This window comes from Mytilus californianus, unplaced genomic scaffold (assembly GCF_021869535.1).
Source record: "Mytilus californianus isolate M0D057914Y unplaced genomic scaffold, xbMytCali1.0.p SCAF_11, whole genome shotgun sequence".
NCBI lineage: Eukaryota > Metazoa > Mollusca > Bivalvia > Mytilida > Mytilidae > Mytilus > Mytilus californianus.
Genome location: NW_026262593.1, coordinates 22,774,897 through 22,800,163, shown reverse-complemented (window position 1 = coordinate 22,800,163; position 25,267 = coordinate 22,774,897). Strand labels below are relative to the sequence as shown.

Sequence of the window (25,267 nt, the reverse complement as noted above, 5' to 3'; positions counted from 1 at the left end):
GTCAGGCTACCCTTTTGTCCATCAGGTCTAAACTGATGACATCACAAGGCACAACCCGTAGATACAAAGTCTACCTATATGTCCAAATTCCAGTCAGCCATATCAAACATATTGAACTTTCTTCTTATGCACAAACGCTATTCACAGGATTTCTCTTTTTGTCCGAATAAAACTTTTTAAAACTTCCTACTTCAAAATATCCCTGTTTCTAACATTAACCTCTTTCCTATTAACGTCTGTAATTTTGAGCGTCACTGCCAAAGAATAAATTTAAAAGGTCCCTAACAAATTTTGCCTCTGCAGCGGCCCCAAGGAGCCTACTCTTAACGAAATCTGCAGGAGGGGTCTTTTACATGCACAGGGCGTGACATGTTCCTGTACATGGGGCCTCGGATTTAACGTCCCCATCCGACGGACTCCAGAACATAAAAGGGCTGGACAACACAATAAAACACAAAGAGTACATTATCTATACAATCAAACTCTTGTTGACTTTATTTAACGAAACAAAATGAATGTCAGTACACTGTAAACTGTCTATATTGATTCAGCTGGCACTTTCTTCTCAATGATTCTGATCTTTTTGCCATTTTCTTCATAATCAGTTATTATTTTGATGTACTTGGTCACTAGTCTTGGTTCCTTTGCAGACTGCTCCTTTGCACCAACCGTTTCCATTCCCCTTATAGTGTGAATCTTAGGTGTATTCACTAACTGAGGGGCCAAAGTCTTTGCCAATTTCTGCCTAAGATCCTGTACTTTTCCTCTTGGCGTGTGCACCGGAGTTGGTCTCGTAACCTTTCTTATTATTCGTCCAATCTCCACAGTTGAAGTTGTTGGCTTATCAGCCATATTAGCCGCCTCCGGAGTCCCTGGATCCCTAACTTTGTCAACACTAATCTCAACAATATCTTCATCACTTGAAATGTCCTCAAATAGACTTTTTGAATTGTCCACTTCCTCTTTGCCGTTATCTTCTTCCGAGCTTGAAGACTCACTATTATTATCAACCTTATCGGGGTCCTTCTGATCTATCTTGTTGTGGTCTTTGTCAATTCTCTTTTCTTCTGAAGATTGAGTCACATTGTTATTATTATTGTCAGCCTTATCGTTATTCTCGATTTCCGTACCTTCTTTTCCGGGTTCAGCTGAGCAAGGAATGTTCTTGATATGCTTATTAAGATATACCCGTTTGGTGGTGTTATACGAGCACAAGTCACAAAATAATCTAGAATCTGTGCATTCAATTATATGCTTGTTTCTTTGTTCTTTGGTCCTAAAGGTAGAAGGGCAGAAAGGACAAAGCATCCGCTCACTAGCGTCAACTTCCATTGAGATAGGAATATTCCCCCTTCTGGGCGTCACTTTTGTCTTTGGCATCTTGAACTGCAATGATAAAGAAAAACACTGATACTAAATTGGCACAAATAAAAATGATGTAACAATAAAAGAGGCAAAATCACATAGCTATTTACAAGTTAAAACATAAACATCTAATCACTGTAATCTTTCATCCAAACGGGTGGCTGTCTCCTTCTTCCACTCCAGTTTGAAAAATTTGAACTTGTTCCTATTTTTCCCAGTGGTACATCCTCTATAGTGTGCTGTTCACCACCCTCAACAGGGACACTCTCAGCATGCTCTAATACCTCAGGCTCTCTTTCTACAATTATCTCATTTGTATCACTTAGAGTTTCGGGTGGTTCTAATGGTTCCACACTCTCTCCCTCAAGTATTTGAGGATTCCGTTTTCGCATACGGTCTACATGAATGATCTGAGTTTTCCCTCTTTGACCACAATTAACTTTATATGTCACATCGGTACACTTCTCGAGTACCTTAAATGGACCTCTCCAATAAGAGGTTAATTTCGATGACAGTCCGACCTTCTTTACCGGAAAATAAACATAGGCTTCGTCATCTTTCCGAAAATCCTGCCATGACAGTTTCAAATCATGATACCTCTTCTGCCTTAACATGGAAGATTTGGTATTTTGTCTTACTTTCTCATGGGCTTCTTCCATACGTTCTTTCAACTCCAACGCCCATTGATTACTTAGAAAACTCTGTACATCAACAGGAATCTCATACATCAAGTCAATTGGCGTAGAAACTTCCCTACCCAACATGAGATAGTTTGGAGTAAAACCAGTGGTCTCATGTTCTGCACTTCGATACGCCATCATCACATAAGGAAGGTGTTTGTCCCAATCTTTGTGATGGTCGTTCACATATGCACTAAGCATGGTCTCCAATGTTTTATTGAAGCGCTCAACTTGTCCGTCCGACTGAGGATGATAAGATGTTGTTCTTGTTTTCTTGATATTTAACAAACGACACATTTCACTGAATAAATTGCTCTCAAATTGTCGTCCTTGATCTGAGTGTAGGTATGATGGGACGCCAAACCGTGCCACTACCTGTTCAACAATTAGTTTTGCCACGGTTACGGCTTCCATGTTCGGCATGGCGAAACTTTCAGTCCACTTAGAAAAATAGTCTGAGACTACCAGAATATACCGGTTGCCGTTATCCGTTTCTGGAAGTTCTCCCAAAATATCAGCAGCAATTCGTTCCATTGGATGACAACTTTGAACCAATTGCATGGGAGCTTTATTGGTTCGGCAAGGATTTTTCCTTCGGTTACAAAATTCGCATCCTATAATGTATCTACGAACATCAGCTTGTAATCCAGGCCAGTAATACTTCTGACGAATTCTCTCAATTGTCTTTCGAACTCCCAAATGTGCAGAAGTTTTATTATCATGGCACTGAAAGAGTACATTTCTCCTCTCATTATATGGCACTATCGCTTGTAACCGATTTTTCGATTTGTCAGAGGTTTCAAATCGTCGGTAAAGTATACCTTCAATAATTTCGAGAATATCCCATTGAGACCACAAACATCTTACAGACAAACTCCTTCCCGATATCTCTAAGAATTGGGGTCTCTTCTTATTCAGAAAAGACTCTTTAATAAATTGAATGTCTTTATCGTTTTCTTGCAATTCCTTCAAAGTAAGTTGTTCGACTTGCGAAAGCTCATTAGAGAGATTATCATTGACTGCTCGGACGATGCCCTTTTCGTTTTGCAATTTCTTTTCCCAATTAGTGTTGTATCCACATTGTTTACATGGTATCCGACTTAAAGCATCAGCATTATTATGTCTTTGGCCGGGTCGATGGACAATTTCAAAATCAAACTCACTCAAAACCTCAAGCCACCGAGCAATTTGACCCTCTGGATTCTTGAACTGCATGAGCCAGCGAAGGGAACCATGGTCAGTACGGACAGTAAACTTTTTCCCATAAAGATAATGTTTAAAGTGTTTCACAAAATAAACCACAGCCAAAAGTTCTTTTCTTGTCACACAATAGTGTCTTTCGGCTTTATTCAATGTTCTACTTGCATAGCCAATGACGACTTCTTTTCCATCTTCACCAACTTGAGAAAGTACAGAACCGATAGCTTGGTTACTGGCGTCAGTATCAAGTATAAATGGACGTGAAAAATCGGGATGCCCTAGAATAGGTGCACTGGTCAATTTAATCTTAAGGAATTTAAACGCATCTTCGCATTCTTGTTTCCAAACAAAATCCCTACCTTTCTCAGTCAATCTGTGAAGACATTTAGCCACAGCTGAAAAATCTTTTATGTATCTCCGATAATAGCCACATAACCCTAGAAAGGATCTTAATTCAGAAACATTTAATGGCGTTGGCCAATTCTTGATAGCCTCTATTTTTGAAGGGTCCGTGGCAATCCCAGTTTCAGAAATGACATGTCCTAAGAAAAGAACTTCTTTTACACACAAGCAACACTTTTTGGCTTTCAATTTCAGACCAGCCTTTTGAAGGCGTCCAAACACCTTTTCCAGGTTCTGAATCATGCCGCTGAATGTTTTTCCCATAACTATGATATCATCTAAATATATCAAGCAAATATCCCATTGTAGTCCAGCAAGCACTGTCTCCATTAGCCGCTCAAACGTGCTGGGTGCACAACATAATCCAAACGGCATTGTTTTAAACTGAAACAAACCTTTCCTGGTTGCAAAGGCTGTCTTGTAACGATCTGCTGGGTCTAACTCTACCTGCCAATAACCACTACACAAATCAAGAGTGGAAAACCAAGCATTCCCTGAGAGTTGTTCCAGAGAATCGTCGATCCTTGGGAGCGGATATGCATCCTTTACGGTTACCTTATTAAGTCGTCTATAGTCAACACAAAATCGATATGTCCCGTCCTTCTTCTTGACAAGCACCACTCCTGATGCCCAAGGACTATTGGATGGCTCAACTACATCCTTCTCTAGCATTTCATCAATATTTTTGTCTAATTCACATTGTAGATGTACCGGCGTACGCCTGGGTGGCTCTTTAAAAGCAGGCGCATCTCCTGTATTTATTTTGTGTTTGATAAGGGTAGTTCTTCCAAGATCTTTATCAGTCTCGGCAAATGATTCTTTATATCTAAGAATTAGTTCTCGTAGCTGTCTTTCTTGGTCACTATTGAGGTGTTTACTTGATTTTTCCAGCAAGTTCTGTAAATCTGGCCTGAGAGAAATTTCCGGATCTGAATTATGTTGCTTCTGATCTGAAATACTTATGACTTCATGCACTTGTCCTATACTTGTCCCTTTGTGAATAACTTGCACTTCCTTGCACAAATTCATAAGTCTGATAGGCACTTGATCATCGGTATTTACCAGTGTTCGAGCAACTAATGGTCCATCCTGTTCCAGTTTGTTCTCCAAAGGTTCTACTATCCCTTCGAAGTGTTTCATTGTTTGTCCCTTCGGTACGCATACTACACAAGAAATAACCATTTCACTTACAGGTGGCATACTAATCGTTTCTGACGCGACAATTCTATAACATCCAAGCTTACCCTCAAATTGAACAGGATAGTCTTTCCCACTAACAATCAATTTCTTTGCTACCACATCAATAACACAATCATTGTCTTTGAGAAAATCTAACCCAAGAATACCATCGGCGCGAATATCAGCTACAACAGCCTCTAACCGAAAGAAAGTATCCCCGATTCTCACATTGAATGTTCCTTTCCCTTTCACAGATAAGAGACCTCCATTTGCCGAGGTTATTTGTTTGTTGCACTCTTCAAGAATAGGCTTTCTATTTAACTGGTAATAGAAACTAGAAGAAATAATTGAAAGAGTCGCTCCTGTATCAACTAGAAACTTTGCATCTTTATTATTCATATGCACTTCAATGTACATTCCAGCCTCGTCAACTATAGATACGTTTGGTTTTCTGCCATTATTCATTCTACGAATGACCCTAGACGATCCGTTGTCATTTGATCGAGGGGTTTGGTATCTATCCCCTCGTCCACGTCTATTATATCCACCACCTCGGCCTCTATGGAATGAATTGTCGTGTGGTTTTCGTTGTGGGCATTCTCTCACAAAGTGACCACTTTTACCACAATTGTAACATTTCTTGTCATTTGTGAGATTTCCCCGCGAGCGTTCTCCATCTTTTAACTTACCCATTTCAATTGTAAGTTCCTTAATCATATTTTGAATTGATTGCATGCCCTGCTCTAGTTTTTCTACAGCAGCATTTGTATCTGGGGCTGCAACAGGGATGAACTCATTCCCCTCTTCTTTACTATTATAATCGGCGGATCGCAAATAACCACGATGAGCTCTGTTTGATTCTTCGGCTTTATTGAAAGCTTCTAATTCTACAGATAGTTTAACTGCTTCATCTAGACTTTTGGGTCTTGATTGTTTTATTTTTAATCTCATATCAGAGTCGTACAAGGAATCTATGAACTGCTCTAGAGCAAGCGTTTCACGTACGTCCCTAGGTGCCGTTGGATATGCTAAGTTTGAGAGCCTTCGAAACACTTGGCCTAATTCAGGCAAAGACTCTGTTGCCTTTTTTCTACGCTCCCGAAACTGAACCCTGTATAGTTCCGTTTGACTTGGTGGTGCAAACCTTTCTTCCAATGCAACCACAAGACTATCATAATCACTTCGAACTTCTGTTGATAAATCACCTAATATTCCTTGTGCTTGGCCACGTAATGACACTGCTAAGTACAAACCCATTTGTTCATGTGACCAATCATTGACTTTTGAAACCATATCAAAATGAGATTTATAATCGATCCAAGAATTACCCCCATCATACGTAGCGGGTTTAATTTTAACACCTTGGTTAGGATTTTTCATTTCACTAGAATTGTGCCTTGTAGTCTTTTGTTTCTCCTCTACTAGAATACCCCAATTCGGATTTCTCGAATTACTAAGTGGCATATTTGTACTCAGGGGCTGACTAATATGACCTGGCTTGTCACCAGAGTTTCTATCTAAACTATTACTATAAGGGAGAGTTTCTGAATTTGTTGAAATACCATTTTCTGATGTGACCTTAGACCTTGCACCAAATATGACTGTGTGCCCCGCTTCAACAGATCTCAATGGGTTTGTTTGTATGGCTGTTTCAACCCCAGAATCACTTTCCTGTGCATTAGTACCAATTTTAGGTGTTGAATGCATAAAACTTTTTCTTTCTTTTAAACTATTTTCAAGGTGTTCAATGGCTGATGTTATATTTCCTATTTCACTATTTAAATCAGACATGTTTAATAAATTTACTCACCAGCTTTATAACTCTTTCGGTCTTTAAACTGTTGACACACAACGTAGTCTCTCTAACTACAAAACACAATCAAATTATATATAGTATAGCAATGATATTAAACGAACACAAAAATCACAAAACACAATTCAAATGAAAGATATATTTCTGAAGAATTTAGAATCCCACCGCTGCCACCAATTTGTAACGTGTAAACCCGAGCGATCAAATGGTTTCGTACCGAAATAGACAAATTCTAGTTTCCAAAGTGTATCCCGAAATATCAATCAGAATCGTTATTTGCAAGTCACTCCAATATTAAACAATGATAACCAAAACACATATATATAACTATGACACAAGAAACACTTGCAAGCGCACTATAAAACGGTTGACTTATACCACAGCCAAGTAGAATTTAGATAACAAACACACTTTTCAAATATATCTTTGCACAGCACAATGAAAGAAAAACAAGTCAAACGGCACTGTCAATCTGCACAGCACAATGGAACAAAACAAGTCAACGGCACTATCAATTTGCACTATCTGTCAAATAGATCACTAGGTAGCAAAATGAACACAATAGCCTATAATCACTTTAATACAACAATAACAGAATACTCCAACTTTGCGAAATGAATTATTTATACTATACACTATTCAAATCAATTAACCCAACTATACCAAATAAAGTAGCAAATTGAACACTATATATTTTCACTGTCAAATAGCTATCACTTATTTATTCCCTGGATATATTATTAGAATTCCGAATCTTAGAATTATTACTAATAATCCACACTTCACTTGGAATTCACTATTTTAATCCAAAGAACAAACTATACTCACTATTCACTATATATAAATATATCCGTAAAGAATGGTCTATACACTGACACTGAACTGCTCTCTCTGCGGTCTTATATACTACCTAAATGGACGAGTCCAAGTCCCAATTTAAGGGTTGTCAAGAAGGTATACTTATCACATGACTGTTAACAAGTCTATTATCAATAAAAGGGGTGTTTCAGTACTTAACAAAGTGTGCTCCTTATTTAGGAGGAACTAAATGTAACAAATGAACAGTTTGGCATGCTTTAACCCTTTTCACTCCCCGGAATTATTGTATACCATAACAAAACAGGTATTTTCGTTACAATAATATTCATTACTGAGCAACACACACCCCACTAAAAACCAGTGATTTTTTTCTCGAAGAGTAAACAGGCCCTGCTCTACGTGTAAAACCCGCCATAATACTCAAAGGAAAGTAAGATATTCGATGATAAGTCACATTATGTTTAGAGAGTAGGTGGCATACTGGTTAGGATAAGAAATTTAACCTTCTAAATTTCACTTACAAATGTACCAACAAATCTGAAGGGATATTTAAAAGTTGTGCCTTGGATTAGAACACAACTGTTTCCGTGCACATGTCATTTTTTCAGTTCGACTGAAAAGCTCATAAAGCAGTACTTATATGCCTTAGCAAAAAAGGGGAAACTGTAAGAGTGACTAAGGTAATTGAGGCAGAAAAAAGTAGCAATATTGTTAACCATCATCTCGAAAATACAGAGCTTTGTCATTAATATTTATGTAATAGGCGGAAACATTGCAAAATTTACTGCACATTTCTCTGTTCCATCATAAAAATGCATACTTGACAAGGAATCTTATTAACAGAATCTTCAATTAGCGTGTTTACGGCATGTTTATACCAGATTCTCATTTAGAAAATGTGATATGCACATGTGATCGATACATTTATCAGTTCTTAAATTATTAAATATATAAGACATTAATCGAAATAAGGATAGCCATTATTTTGACGTAAAGTTAATTGGAACATCAAAGGAAATAACAATTCCATTAACAATGTTTGAAAGCCATTGAAATGTAATAGAATTATTACTGTACGTTTTGGGGATTTTTATTGTGTAATTATTATCAAAATGACTTTAAATCACTGCTTTCAAGCTGCATGGCAATCTATTATATGATGTAAGACTAAACAAACATTTTTCATCTTGGATATGTAAATTATCCATCTAGAGCACTGGGTCATTAAATATGTCACCGATTTCATCTTGCTCCGAGCTGAGCATGAAATCTGATACGCATTCAAAAGAGGCTTATCCACAAGGATGCTATTAAACCAAGAGTTCCAAATGGTGAAGTTGAAATCATCCCTTCGTAAATTTTACGGACGCCATTACGAGTTGGTTGACCGTTATGGAATAACCGTTTCACAGATGATATCGGATTATTCCTTATGCCGTAACTACAATACCCTTCCCTTTTTACGAATGTGACCTACCGAATTAGACTATTTACCGGATTTGTAATAACATAAGCAACACGACGGGAGCTACATGTGGAGCAGGATCTGCTTACCCTTCCGGAGCATCTGAGATCACCCCCAGTTTTTGGTGGGGTTCGTGTTGCTTAGTCTTTAGTTTTCTATGTTGTGTCATCTGTACTATTATTTGTTTGTTTGTCTTTTTATTTTTGGCCATGGCGTTGTCAGTTTGTTTTCGATCTATGAGTTTGACTGTCCCTCTGGTATCTTTCGTCCCTTTTTTTTAACTTTCGTGTTTTATTGCCGAAGTTTACCGAACGTGACCTTAATAAACAATTAACACAGAATCGTGGAGCACGTGAAAAATAAGTGAGATGATTGACATGCAAAAGTGCGATGCTTTTATATTTTACATGTCTTTCTATTTCTTAACTTTACTTTCTCCTAACAGTTGTTAAACGCTTTGGTGTATTTAATCTTTTCTTTCAGAATCAATTAACACCATCTCACTTCCACGTGTTGCGGTTGCCAAAGTACTATCGAGAGGTGTCGTGTTTAAGGTCACTGCATATGAAAAACCTAACTGGGACTAAGCGTACGAGACGACAATAATTCAATAGCATTTCTGAAGATTTTGATATGATAAAGGATTTTCTTTTAAAAGAAAGTCCATGGACACGTGTTTTATAGTAAAACTTAGCCATTCAAGTATATAAAACATATTCAACTTCTTTTTAAATTAGAAGTATCATATGACTTTAATACGGGCTGGATTGTGTGTTATATTTTAAAAAGAGAAAATCTAAATTGTTGTATTTTCCCTTTAATTGGTATTTTAAGAAATTATAAATATATTTTTTTCACTATAATTTCTGTATATACAATCTTGTTTCCTCAACAGGGACAATGATTGTTCTTCAGTTGGTTATCTCATGTAGATTTTACAGTAGACGTATCCTGAGTTCCACCTATTTTACCTCTGATCAAGATAAACAAAGGGAAAAGGCGAAGATGGAGAGAAGTTATTAAAACTGTCAACATTAAATGATTACTACCGAAGCTTAAACTAGTAATGTTTACTGTTTCATGTTGATATTTGTCGTTTGTATCATTCTGGATCTTCGATTATTTTGTATCACTTAAGCATTTTTTATGTCACAAAGATCTTACTATGTAGAGTCAATGACATTGTTGACAGCTATTCGATGTCAATTACAAATCTCAATCAAGTAATAAAACTATGTATCAATGTTCAAACAACTTTCGAACACAATTACATATTCTCATAATCTTATAACTATAACGGTCAATTAAATGCGAACATTTAGTTATCAGGCATATTCATAATGCTATAGTATAAATGTCAAGCCATTGCATGTAGTACAAATTGTACCATTAACGCCGTCATTATCTCTACTCTTTGAAAATTTGCTTTTGTAATTGAATAATTTTCTCTGTATGCGTGAAATTAATTCAATTAAAATGTCTTTCTTTACAGATTTATTAAAATTACGGAAAATCTTTCAAGGCAAATGACATTAAATAACCGATGCAAGAAAATAATAAATTTTAGCATTCTATAATTTGCTAGGCTTGTAACAAAAGAAATTTAATGGTTGGTTCCTTGTCATTGTTGTTGATAAACTTGTAGAATTAAAATGCAAACATATGGAATCTGTTTCTGACATTTTACAATCATGGTTAAGTATTTATAAGAGTACGTGTTGTCGTTTCAGAGTCTTTCTGATTATTACATTGAATATCTGCATATAACGAAAGGTGTAAATTAAATATTCAAAGCAACGGACTAAATGAATCAGTTTTATCATCTACAATAGATATGTAAATTGGCTAAAGAAAAATAGATATCACACACAAGAGTTTGATTTTTAACGCATTCAGAATGTTTTATCTTACTTTTAAATGCTGAGTGGTTAGAAGAGACATCAAATAACCACTGTAATGGCTTAACATGTAACTTGAATCGAACGAGGTTTGAACCTTTTATAGTTTAGACAAGCTTGCTACCACTGAAGCTTATGACCCGAAGTCGAAAATTCGAAAGATTTTTCGAATCTATCATTCTGATAATATTTATCAAAGCTTTCAAACAGATTCCTCTTCAAACATGTGTACATGAATCTCAAATGGGGATAAAGAGTATGCGAACGTCTGCCAATTTTATAAAAATAAGAAGGTGTGGTGTGATTCCCAATGAGACAAATATCCATAAAAGTTCAAATGAAGTGGATGTAAGAAATTATTGGCAACCGTACGGCCTTCAACAATGGGAAAAATCTATACCGTATAGTCGACTATGAAAGGCCCCGGTATGAAAAATATTAAACAATATTGAGAAAACTAACGGCCAGAAGTTGTCAATCTTTAGGTTGTAATTAGTTTTAAAAATTTTCTGTTTCAGTTTCTGGATGGATTTTATCTTCAGATCAGGCAATAGCTTACTGTGTATCGAACTACTTGTTTTCGTCTGTATTTGTGAAACAAAAAAAGCCACTTGCATATTTTCGCACAGGCAATACTATTTTTCAGTGGTGGAAGTGCGTTTTATACAAAATCCAATGTATGTAGTTTTCAATTAGATTCAATACATCACTGAACAGCAATTAGGCAATTAAACAAATAAAGTCTGAACTTTAAATGAAGATAAAATCATAATATCTGAATTATTGCAAGCTTCTTTAAACTGATACAAATTAAAGAACCTTAGTGATCACGCTCACATACCCCACGTCCCCACATTGTCAGTGGAGAAATATAATAACTGTAAGAAAAAAAATTGTATAAGAAAAAAAAATTGAATCATAATTTCCTGTCGATATGCACATCTACATAGTATGTCCTTATTATCTACAAAGTTTCATGAAATTCTTTTGTGTGGTTTCAGAGGAGTTGCGATGACAAACTGTTGCAGAGGTATATTGAAGCAAATCCGTTCAAAGGGGCGTAACTCCTAGAAAAAAAATTGAATCGTAATTTCCTGTCGATATGCACATCTACGTAGTATGTCCTTATTATCTGAAAAGGTTTCATGAAATTCTATTGTGTGGTTTGAGAGGAGTTGCGATGACAAAAGGTTGCAGTAGTATATTGGGCAAATAAGTTCAATGGGGCGTAACTCCTGGAAAAAATTGAATCGTAATTTCCTGTCGATAAGCACATCTACGTAGTATGTCCTTATTATCTACAAAGTTTCATGAAATTTTGTTGTGTGGTTTCAGAGGAGTTGAGATGACAAACTGTTGCAGTAGTACATTAAAGTAAATAAGTTCTAAGGGGCGTAACTCCTAGAAAAAAAATTGAATCATAATTTCCTGTCGATATGCACATCTACGTAGTATGTCCTTATTATCTACAAAGTTTCATGAAATTTTGTTGTGTGGTTTCAGAGGAGTTGAGATGACAAGAAACAGGACTGACGGACTGACGGACGGACAGACGGACAGACGGACGGACGGACGGACGGACAGACGGACGGACAGACGGACGGGTCAAAAACATTATACCCTCCGCAACTCGTTGCGTGGGGTATAATTAATACGTTATCCTAAAGTTAATCGCATATCTTTTAAATGTTGACTTTGTTTCGCTTTCTAGTCGACTTTGTGGCAATTTATTTTCACAATTTTCTATATTTTTGTAATGTATTTACATAAGGTAAATATTATTAAAAGTTTCTACAGTTTTAACGTTGCACATGCCTGTATTTCATAATCATTTTATTTTCAATTAAACCATTGCGGTGACGTCAGCCTATTCATTTACCGTGAATTCTTTTTCTAGAATCAACGCTTCCTAAATCTGCCGCTGAAATTGACTCACCAAATTATATTCAATTGTTTCCTTTGTGTGCCTAATTTCATTAAGTTTGAATTGGCTAATTTACTGATTTCTGTTCACTAATGGAATTAATTTAAAAACTTACCTTTATTTTTTGTAATTTTTATATGCCTTCACTTGAAATCTGTTATATGTGACTGACATCAACACATCGACGAAACCTCTCAGCTACCAATGGGTTACACTATAGATGTCTATTTTATATATTTAAATGAACATTTGATATACATCGGTTCATCGGACACACAGGGCTTGTACCTTTATATAGAGACAATAGGCAGTCGTATAGTATTAGAAACATAACCCCGTTGAATTTGACAATATACTTAGTGACACTAAAACTTTTACGAAAGTTTTTTTTTTTTTTTAAGTAGTACACTTAATCAAGTACTACCAAGATAGCACTCTCTGGTATCTATACTGTACATAACTGCAAAACATGAACACTTACAATTTATTACACACAAAAATGTCAAAACAATTATACATTAATCTTATAGATCCTAATTATACATACACGGTAATACTATATATATTTTTCTTCTAGAACGTAAGTTAAGAATCTTTTATAATATAAGTGAAGGTGCTATCTTTTGTCAAATTCAATATACAGAGAATCACAATTTACCAAGGACGTACGAGCCGCGGTATAATTGTATTAATGTATATACCATGTACGTGAATATGTCAGACCCCTCCTAGGATTTGCATATTTGGAAATGTCAGATATGTCTATCCAAGAGTATTTGATACTTACAGTTTTCATGTATAAACAACAAACACACCTACTTACCAAATCCTTTAATATTCATAAACAAAGCAGGCTAAGTTACAAATAACAGAATAATAAGCTCACATAAATTTTTCTTCTCACTATAAATTAACCACAAGATAATTAAGATAATTAAAATACACACCATAGTTCAGATTTATATATCAAGATTAAATTTAAGTAAAAAAAAAAAAAAAAAAAAAAAAACACAATTTACTATAATATGAATATATAATACAGGTTAATTCCTAAATAATAATTAATTTCAAATCATTTATTTGAAATGTTTTTATATAAGGTAATCTGGCGCAATACCCGCAAGGGTAGTCGCCATTAAACCCTATTTAGCAGTAGTCGTATAGTATGAGTTGGTAGCCGCGAGGTTAGCATGTTTAAAATCAATGAATTAAAGATAGGGATTTGTCGGTTTAGGTTCGAATCCCTGTATTCTCTATGTTGTTCCAATTCTTAAGTGATCCTGTTTTTTTTTCTAATTTTGCATGTTATAGTGGATATTTTTGTAATAAAAGCGAGTTTTACCGTTTTTTTTTTATTATTATTGGCTATTTCACATGTTTGAAACAAAATGATTACATTCTATTTGTCAATTTTTGTTTTTAAATATATTATGATTTCATCTGTTTTACTACATAATTTTACAAAGGTTTGTTCGCAAATTCCTATGTGAGAAAATCGTGATGTGCCTAGAGTGCAAGAAAAATTTCGATAACATACTTATTATATATACTTTATATATGCTTTTTGGTCGGGTTGTTGTCTCTTTGACACGTTCCCCATTTCCATTTTCAATTTTATTAGAAATAATTTCGAATATGTCTTATTTTGCATAAACAGATAATATTCATATGCCTGGTAAAAAAAGATCTTTAAAGGTAGAAGTGTTATATTTGTATTTTGTTAACCAATTAATTGTGATCTGAGATTTATCAATGCATCGTTGGACACGATATGCATCGTTGGACACGATAACATGGTTATTTAAACTCACTTACAATACCTCCTAATTAAGAAAAGGCTTTAATTTAGAAAAGAAATTAACACAATAGTTTAAGTTATAGATACAATGGATAAGCGTAGATTCATGAAAAACAAACCATTCGCCCTCCGGGCTCATGGTTTCTTTTTCAAGAATCCACGCTTATCCATTGTATCTATATAACATACTACATTGTAATGCCCTTTGCACACCTTATCCTTTGAACTATAGTGTAGCATTTGACAAGGTAAACGTTTCGTCTAAAATCCACTGTGAATTTTTCATATATTGCCGCAAAGTTGACCTCATTTCCATGGTTTATTTCAGTACATGCATATCTGATACTCTTTCTAATTATACTATATTATATCTTTTCTGATAATGAAGGTTTATAACTGTCAGAATTGTGTTTTTGTTTACAAACAACTCATTGGGGTACAGAGTGTATTTTTTGCATGTATCATCACGTTTTTCACCCAGGATGTGCAGCTAATGTCTTAATTTTACATTTATCAACACTATTAATGTGCAATCGTGATGCAATATTGACTTACAGTCAGACTTCAAAGACATATTCGCTATGTTTTAGCTATAGAGACCATTGATATATAATCATATCATCATTTTGAATTAAGTATTCCTATCAAAAAGGACTATTAATGGCTTGGCGCGGATGATTCGAGTGAGTGCGTTGCGAGTATATTTGGGATGGTTAATTTTATTCAACTTCTAAGTAGATTTGATTTTGAAGTAGATAAGAAAACGATATAAGGCAAACATTATTGACACAGCTATCTAACATCCCAGTAAAGTATAGACATAAGAAATGTGTTAATTGGGTGTTCGTTTAGCTGTTCAGAATGTTTGAATATGCAATAATAGTCAAAATGTTGACTTCTAATCCGATGCCATGAGCTTTGAGAACACCATGCTCTCTACGCGTAAAATGATCTTTGCAATTACTACTGTTAGGCAGACTTTCGCCTTTCATCACTTTTTGCCAGTGTTGCAGAAATAATCTAATTGATTTATTTTTATTTGAGCCATCGAAGGCAAAAGCAGGACTAGTAACAACTCGACTCCTTTCGTCATTCCGTAAATCATTCCGTCAATCAATCAGTCAATCCGACCGAAAGAACGTTTTTGTCTATGAGAAATTTTTATATATGATTGTATATTTGGTCGGTAGATTGATAGTGTTGATTTGTAGCTTGTAGGCAATTTTTGCATCTGTCGCGCAGCCACTTCCTGTTTTCCGATAGATTAAATTTTACAACACTCATTGAACGAGGAAAACTTTTTATTGCATGCATCGACGCAGGTCCAGATCCGATATATATTGGTCTTTTTACAGTGACCAAAGACATAAATTCTTTCTTATACTTAGTTTAATGTCAGCATATAAGAAACGCTATTGAAATTATATATCATTCGAAAATGGAATAGGCTTGAGAGAGGCTTTGTGAGTATTATTGTGTTCTGTATAACTAAGTGAATGAAGAAAGTTTTTAGTTTCATTACGGAATATTTCTAAGGAGGGGGGGGGTATCATCTTCAATTTTGTTATTAATTTGAATAGGTGTTTGTTTACAAACGAACGTTGAAAAGTTTTTTTATATAAATCTTTAAATGATTCATGCACATTTGTTAGGTGTATTTAAGAGAAACTTTATATTTCCTTAATTCGTCTTTTCTGAAGTTTGCTATTTACTTATTATAAATTTAGGAAATACAAGCCCTGGAATATCGTATCACCTGGGAGATATATACTCCGTATGCAGGCCCTGCTTGAATGTTGCTACATAAAAATGGTTCAGAATTTGGGAAGCTGAAATCATCTCTTTTGTCGTAAAGTTTGTTTTTTTCAACCGACCATCAATTTTTAGATGTAAGTAAAGATATGAGACAGACTTAACTGTATCTGTTGTATCCTTTATCTCAAGCTCGATGGGATAGATGCGTTCAACATAGTCACCAAATTTGGTATTATTTAGTAAATAAACATCATCTAAATAGCGGAAAGTGAAGTTAAAGGATACTGCTATGAAGTTCTTGTATGAAGTCAGCCTCATATGAATAAAGGAACAAGTCGGCAAGAACCGAAGCACAGTTTGTTCTCATGAAAATGCCGATTGTATGTTGAAAAACACGTCCTCCAAACGTAACAAATATGTTGTCAATCAAGAAACCAAACATCTTGATAATGTCAGTTTCAGAGAATTTTTTGTTTGAATTAGATCGATTTTTTTCAAGGTACGATTTATTCCTCCCTAATACAAGAAACTTGTATCTACGTAGGCCGTTCTTTTTTATGAAACAAAGCAGTAAATGTTATAGAATTATTCCCAAATTAAGGACCAAAGCAACCTTTGCCTATTTTAGTTTTTATTGAGAATCCACCTCCCTCACCCATTAAAACAACACGGTCAGTTTAAAAATTAACCATATTCGTTGTTAATCTACTGTGAAATATGTGTAAGTTACATTATACAGCATTTTTAATTGCTGTAAACATGTTTGTATATTATTCATCTCTATTTTCCTTCATTGCTTCTTTCGCCTTTAGATTAGATCTCTAATTTCAAACATGTACTACCAAAAATAAATCCGACATAAAATTAATATAATATTAAAACAAATACCAAAAGTATATGAAAAAAGTTTTCGGTACAAAAGAAAACTTTTTTTACTTGACCACTTTCTTGTGTATATGTAAAAGTAACAGAAGAATAAAACAGAACACACAGTAACTAAAAGAGTTGAGAATGTAATTGAGTGTGTTTTAATTATTTTTATTTTTCAATTTCCTTCTCATCTGTACCTAGCCTCAAGAAAACATCTTGCCCAACAGGAAAACACATTTTCAAGTTCCCAAAGAATTCCAGATGTTTTCTATAACTGCCTTGCTTAACCTTTTTGCAAAAAAAAATATCAGCTTAATCGTAATAATTGGCGTCTATTTTCTTTGATTATCTAATGTTATAAAGAATCTTTTAATCTAAAAGTTAATATTTCCTTATAAATAAGATGCCATTCGACTATAACAACTGTTTGTGACCCCTTGAAATTCCGTAATTAGGAAGAGAATAATAAATTATGTACATTAATATTGATAAATGCACAGCTCATTATAAAATACACCATATTCAAATTTTCTTTAAGAAAAGGAAAACATACATTGAACATGAAAATTTACTGCTTAAACATAATGTATTATTGGTTTTGGGTATGTATTTATTTATTTAAGTCTAATTGGGTTAAATGCTCTAATAATTTTAACGGGTCAAATTTTACTGCAACAAATGCACATTTCGACAATAAATGTATCCGAACCTTTTGATATGTTTGGCATTTTACAATTTTGATCACGAGCATACCATGCAGATAAACCATATTTCTGAAATATATGTTGCGTAAAAAAAAGTCATATACAAGATTTTGTTTAATGTTGAATTCGCTGTATGAACATAAGCGCTAATTACAAGTGGCATTCGGTTTATAAAGGGATTGGGGAAAAAACGGTCATCTTGCATATGTATATATATATATATTTTCAATGCTATCATGATTTGACTTCAGGTGAATTATCCTGATATTACCGTTCCACATTTAGAGGTATTTATCCTGCAAATGGGTGTCTTATCATACATTAACAGCCCAACAGATTTCGCTAGCCTGTATCTGTATACCATACAGATATCGCGTTAAAGCTCCGACCACTGCCGGACTACGTTTGTGTATTGCTGTTGACGAGTGTTGTATGAACCTCCGTGACCTCAGAATGTGTATTGCAGTCACATTCCAATGACGTATAGATTGACCTTGTGTGAACTATAGATTAATTTACGTTCTGTTTGTTTTCAAGCATTTCTTTAGAGCAATATGAGATAAATTCATTTTCTGCTAACAGACAAACATGAACAGCAGGATTAACTCCATTTTCTACGGCACCAATCTTCAAGTTCAAATCTTGAATGTGAACATGTGTTACTCACAAAATTAACCATGCAACAATGTCAATTTCAGCATGCTCAGTGAATGTCACGTTCAGTTCAAAATTCTGAAGCGTAAGACAAATCATAAACTTTCGTTTTAAATCGGACAATGTTTTGTTATTTATTTTTACTGTTGAAATTAGTTGTTATGTTATAATAAATAATTATTTACTTTGAGCGATGTATTATTGTTGACCATGCGATTTTCTTTTCGACGTACCAATCAGCTGATTGTGTGAATTTTTTTTAATATTTCTACCCCTCATAGGTAAAAAAAAGTGTCTTTAAATATCAGCTGTATTTGTACGAGGCTAAGAAACAGGTGTAATGCAAGCTTCAGCGAGCTATTACTCCTGTTTCGAGCCGAGTACAAATACAGCTGATATTTAAAGACACTAAAGAGTTATTGTCTATATATTTGATGCACGCTACATCAATTAAAGTATCTATTTTAACTTGTAAATTCATCCATGAATGTTAAATTGTGGACAACAAGAATAAAACTCCTTTCCTTTGAGAGAAAATTGCTGATTTATTAAATTTTCCAGATCTGTGGGTGATTATATATTTATTTACCCTACTAGTAGAACTTCCTAAATTAAGTGTAAATTGCAATATTTTATTTTTTTTACAACTAATTGCTTTTTTACAAATGATTGCTTTTTTACAAATGATTGCTTTTTTACAAATATATGCTTTGACTCTACGCAGCAACTAACATGTGTAAAACCATTTGAATTGGAGACGCTACATATTTTAGTCGATCGACTATAGATTCATTCAGGTTACATTTGAAATACTGTTGTAATAAAAACAAAAGCAGCTCAGCTTTTGTTGAATCCTTTACTGGTTACTAGGTCCTTTTTTCATCATAAGGGATCATATTCAGCTTCAATACTTTTAAGCTACCAAACGTTTTTATTTTTTATAACAGGACCAAGTTATAAAATATTGAAAATATTTTTTTAAGCCTGCAATACTAATACCAGAAACAATCCCTGTTTTCTTCACACTGAATTAAAGATGCATTTGAACGCTTATTTTTTACAACATATCAGTATAATCAAATATAATTGACGTCTTCTTTCCCTTTAATATTTCATGTGATAGAACATTTTCTAATCAGAATGGTTATATTTTCTTGGAAATTAAATGTCAATTGACTATTATTAGCTGTTCGATACCACTTGATATTACTTAATTAAGAAGAATATAATAAATAATGTAAAATAGTATTGATCAGTGCACATCTAATTGTTAATTGTTGAATATCAAATGTGACCGAAATTTGAAACAAAGACTCACATTGCAACGGAAATCATTATACTGCTAAAAGGTTTATTCAATTTTTTGGCTATTCTTATACACCTTAATTTTACAATGTTTTTACTGTTCATTCTGTTGGCATCGAGCCTATCTGACAAAAGCTGTTAGAAACATGTATTATCCGTGACAAAAGAGTTCATGTGGCATGTTATATAATCACGGGTAGTAACCTCGTCATATCGAGAAGCGTTTAGTACAGTGATTTTGTCATAGTTTGGTTAAGATGAACATGGTTGTGTTAAGTTACTTCCCCGAACAATTGCCTCAGTTCTATTCAAACGAGCAAATAAAAAGCAAATAAGATGTTTTAATTTGCATTGTTAGTCAAACGATCTACATTGGAATTGTTGTTTTCAAGAAACTAACGCAGATTAAGCAAACTATCGAAATTGCTATGGTTAGGTTAAGTTATTACATGGTTCGGTTAAGTGTCTAGAAATTCGTCATGGTTTTGGTCAAGTTTGTCATGGTTTAGATCCAAATTAATATGTATGTGTTTCAGCTCAATATTGATAGTTTGTTTAAAAACGCTTGTAATTAAACGAAGTTACACAATTTACCAACTGACTAAGAAGAAAAAAGCCTTTAAAACCAAAATTAGATGCTGTAATTGGCAAAGCGTACATTAAACAATTTAACTGTTCGTGACCTGTCTTTGTATGCAAATCGTACTACTACGAGTGTCTTGTAAAAGAATTAGGAATAAATGAGCACTCATGTAATCCCACATACAAAAATATCATTTGACAAGGATGAGATTTTGGTGATTCATAAGTCCTTAATAGCTTCAATGAACATTACTTTGAGCAGCAAATCGGAGGATTTACCTTGTTTGTATTGGATACCTAAGCTTCACAAAATTCCATACAAACGTCCGTACATTGCAAGCTCATCTGCATGTTCGACGAAAGAATTGTCCATTAGATTGACAAAGATTTTTCCGCAATGAAAGAGGGTTTTCAGAAATACCGTGAAACTGTTTACTCGCGTACAGTGGTATTAACCATATATGGATTTAAAAAAAAAACTCTTAAAGAACTTCTGAATAAATGTAAATCTCGATATTTCTCTAAAATTAGTTCTATCAAAACGTTTAATTTTTCAACCCTGTGTACCACCATTCCCTATGTGTAATTGAAAAATCGTCTTAAAGAAATAATTTAAATCTACAATGCTTTTCAACATAAAAATGGTAGCGCACGCTATACATTTATTACTTTTGGATACCATACGGCATATTTTGTTAATAGTGAACAAAAAAATAAAACATGCTACACAGAGGAACAAGTGACCAGTATGCTGGAGTTTCTTATTGACAAAATATTTGTTGAATTTGGAGGTAGACTTTGTCACCAAATTGTAGGTATTTCTATGGGAGCGAACTGTGCGGTATGTGCACTGTGTGTGTATCTTCATATCAGTCGGAGTTCCTTCAGACATTTGTAAAAAACAAGAAGATCAAAGAAACCAGATTATTTAATTTCACTTTCATATATATTGTTCTTTCTATTAACAATCCAGACTTTTCTGATTGAATTCCATTAATATATCCCCAAGAACTAGAAATTAAAGGAACAACAGACACGGCTACCTCTGCCTCATGTTTAGACTTATACCTCGAATTTGACATGGGCGGTCATCTTAGTACCAGAATCTATGACAAACGAGACGATTTTAATTTTAAAATTATCAGTTTCTTCAACCTTAGTAGCAATACACCAACTTCTCCTGCATATGGGATATATATTTCCCAACTCATTCGATATTCAAGAGCTTGCAGATGCTACTCAGACTTTGTAAACCGTCACCAGTGTCTGAGCAGAAAGTTGATGAACGTCTCGTCCTTTTTCCAAAAAAAAAAATCATCAGAAGACCTTGTGGGTAAATATTCCTTTTCAACTTCACAAATAATGGTCTTTTTGTAAACATTCTAAGTACTGACGTTGTTTTTCACCTTAATGACGTGTTATGGTACACTTTTATTTGTCTTTGTAAATTATTACTTTAACTGTTTAGTCTTTTTTTGGCCTAATCCATTTGACGTGGCTCGGTACTTATGCATCCCGTCATTGTGTTATTGTATTATGGTAAATTTTTGTACTCTTGTCTTTCGTTTTTGCTTATGTGCTTTGTCTATATGCCTTTTTGTTTTTCTTTGTTGAAATATTTGTTTTGTTTTTATAGTGACTAAGATTATAACACTGTGCTGTTCCCTTATTTTTTGACATTTTTACCTATTATGTCTGTTTGTTTTGTTCACACATCGTCGTCAATATAATGGAATTTTATGCGACTGTCATACATGTGAGAGGTATAGCTGGCTATAAAACCAGGTGTAATCCACCATTTTCTACAGAAAAAAACGTATGTACCAAGTCAGGAATATGACAGTTGTTATTCATTCGTTTGATGTGTTTTATTTTTTTGGTTTTGCCATTTGATTAGGGACTTTCCGTTTTGAATTTTCTTCACAGTTCCGTATTTTTCTTATTTTGCTTTTATAATTCAAATAGTCATTGCTCTTTTAAACTAACTTTTGAGATAATAATTACAAAAACAGAAAGCGCTGCTTCTGTTTCATATAGATTATTTTCTCCGTATGTCCATGATTCACTCTGTCGATGATAACGTGAGGGCATCACTTGTAAAATTTGTAAAAACTATAAGTAAAATTAAAATAAAAAAAAAAAAAAACACACACACACAAGTTCAGAATTTAAATATATGAAAAATCACAATTCCGAATTAGAATGAAGCCGATTTAATGTCTACTTTTATCAATTATTATTACGAACGAATACAAATGATTACGTTTTTGTAATATTGTATAATACATTTGTTTTCTCATTTAAATTTGTTTTACATATAATTTTGTCGGAGCCTTTTATAGCTTGCTAAAAGGTATGGATTTTGTTCATTGTTGAAGGCCGTACGACGACATATAGTTGCTTACATCTACGTCATTTTGGTGTCGGGTGGATAGTTATCTCATTGGCAATCAGACCGCATGTAATTAATACATATAATACTACATTGAATGTGCGTATATATGTCCTTTTGTATTCCAAATAAAACGATTTGAAAAAGAGTATTTCAATATATATAATGTCTGTTTATTTTGATCGTTACTCGTCCTTCATTCACGAATAGAATCACATAACTGAACCATGTTCAACATGAAATAAACCATGACACGAATGAACCAAACCATGACACCGAATATTCTGTTATCTCAAATTGTGTGCACTAGGAGCTGTGGGAAAATTGACGGCAATTTTATATCATAACAAAATATGTGATGTAGCAGACAGTAAGCAAACAACTTTTCTTTATGCATTAGAAACAAATCACAACTTTTAAATTTTGACATACGCAAGCATTATTCTGTGTCAAATGAATAACTATATGATACAAATGTTGATGTACTAACATATTAGCTATAAACAAAGATACTTACCAGCTTGAATTTGTTGTCATTAGTTCCTTTAACAAACTATTCGAATGTTTATATTTTGACACTGTTTGTCATCAAAAACACTTAACACAACCATGTTAATCTTAACCAAACTATGACAAAATCACTGTACTAAACGCTTTTCGATATGACGAGGTTACTACCCGTGATAATATAAATATGGTAATACAAAAGACGTTTAAATGATATATTAGAATTGAAATAAAAGTTATATTGAGGGGCATTTGAATAAAAGAAGCGTAGTCAAAAGTAAAAACGTATATTTGCCGTGCGAAAATGTGTATGATGTTTTTTATTCGAAATTAGATAATTCATATAGTTCAATCAAATTGTCTACAAATATTCACATCGACAGATGACTTCAGTTGACGCAGTTAAAGGACGCACAGTCTGTGAAGAAACCATGGTTTGCAAGTAAAGAATAAATAAAAAAAAACACTTTAACAGCGACCAGATCCATTTGTTTTCCGAAGAAATAATACAGACAACCGGAATGCCGTAAACAGAAATAGTAAAACAATAAATAAACTCATCATAGATACCAAGATTGACATTTTGTATTTGCGCCAGACGCGCGTTAAAAAGGACAAATAAAGTACGAAGTTGAAGAGCATTGAGGACAAACCCTTCTAAAAAAACCAGAACCAAGATCAACATCATGCCATACGTTGGAAATTTAAAGAAAATCTATATTTTAAATATTTGCACACCCTAAATATATGTACAAGCAAGCAGCATAAAATAAATGTTCTAGCTTGAAATTTGTAAAAAAAAAAAGATGGCTAGACAATGCATGTACCAAGTTTGCATTATTCCACATAAAAAATTACAAAGTTCAACATACTGCCATTTGTCGAAAATTTTAACAAAACCAAATTCTTAAAATATGCACACCTTTACTGTACTACATTAATTTGTATGATATATAAGTTCTAACGGAAAACCTTATAAAGGAGATAGCCGGACAAACCATGTACCATGTGTGGGACGGCTGAAAGGATTGACGACCAACGTACGGAACGACAACCCGATGTAATGAAGTACAGAGATTCTACAATATGCATCCGACATTTTGTCGAAGAATAGAAAAAAAATAGAAAAACAATTATGAACTTTATTCCAGAGGAGCGGACGAAATTCTATCAATGTGTTTAAACACTTTACACAAGAGCATGTATAGGAAATGTAAATGCGTTATAGGAAAATAGTAACGATAACCATTGGAATATGCCTGTTTGTCAGATAACGATATGAAGATTGTAACAATTTGTCCTTACCTTCACTATCTTAACTAGTTGTTCGGAATTTTGAATTCGAATCATAAAGATAGAGCCAAATCAGTTTAAACATGCAAAACTATGGCAATCTACCATTGCATTTGTTTGTTCTGTGTGTTTGAGAATCATTTCACCATCACTCTAAATGTATAATGAATGACGAAAGGGATAGTGAATCATTGTTCTTACTCTTAACATTTCTCATTACTTACCCCATGGATGTAGTATAGCTATGCTGAAACATTTGTATTCAACAAAACCAAACGATACTGTTGGTGCTTGAAAAGAGTACTCTAATGCAAGTCTTTAGGGGTTAGCTGTAATGTTCATAAGCTGCCATATTCCAGTGTTAGTTTTGCATAATAAAGTTATTTAATGTTCATGGTATGCTACCGATGACAATGAGAACTACACTTGTTTCTGGAATAACCGTTCTACAAGCAATCTTTAGTCAAAAGTTTGAGGAAGCCAATTTATAAAAAAATTGAGAGCATCAAAGTTTCAAAAGACCTATAAAAAGCATGAGGGAAATTTATTTGATTATTTTAAATATTGTTCCTCCCCTGTATCTTATTCATTTTATTTCATGTAAAAAACTTCTAACCAATACTATCCATGTACATAAACCTTATAGACTTAACTTCCGTGCG

At 34.0% G+C, this 25,267-nt stretch overlaps 1 protein-coding gene across 1 annotated transcript; it reads right to left on the bottom strand.

The window, feature by feature from the left end:
• Window positions 1-537: 537 nt before the first annotated feature.
• On the bottom strand, window positions 538-6,687 carry LOC127720832 (uncharacterized). Its single transcript, XM_052227580.1, has 2 exons — window positions 6,637-6,687; window positions 538-1,386 (listed from the first exon to the last, which is right to left on the bottom strand). The coding sequence occupies exon 2, from the start codon at window positions 1,378-1,380 to the stop codon at window positions 538-540; it is 843 nt and encodes a 280-aa protein (XP_052083540.1). The 5' UTR covers window positions 1,381-1,386; window positions 6,637-6,687.
• Between the last annotated feature and the right edge of the window lie 18,580 nt (window positions 6,688-25,267).

What these genes read in the sequence shown, in the direction of transcription:
- LOC127720832 (XM_052227580.1), bottom strand. Translation starts at nt 1,380, where the DNA reads ATGCCAAAGACAAAAGTGACGCCCAGAAGGGGGAATATTCCTATCTCA.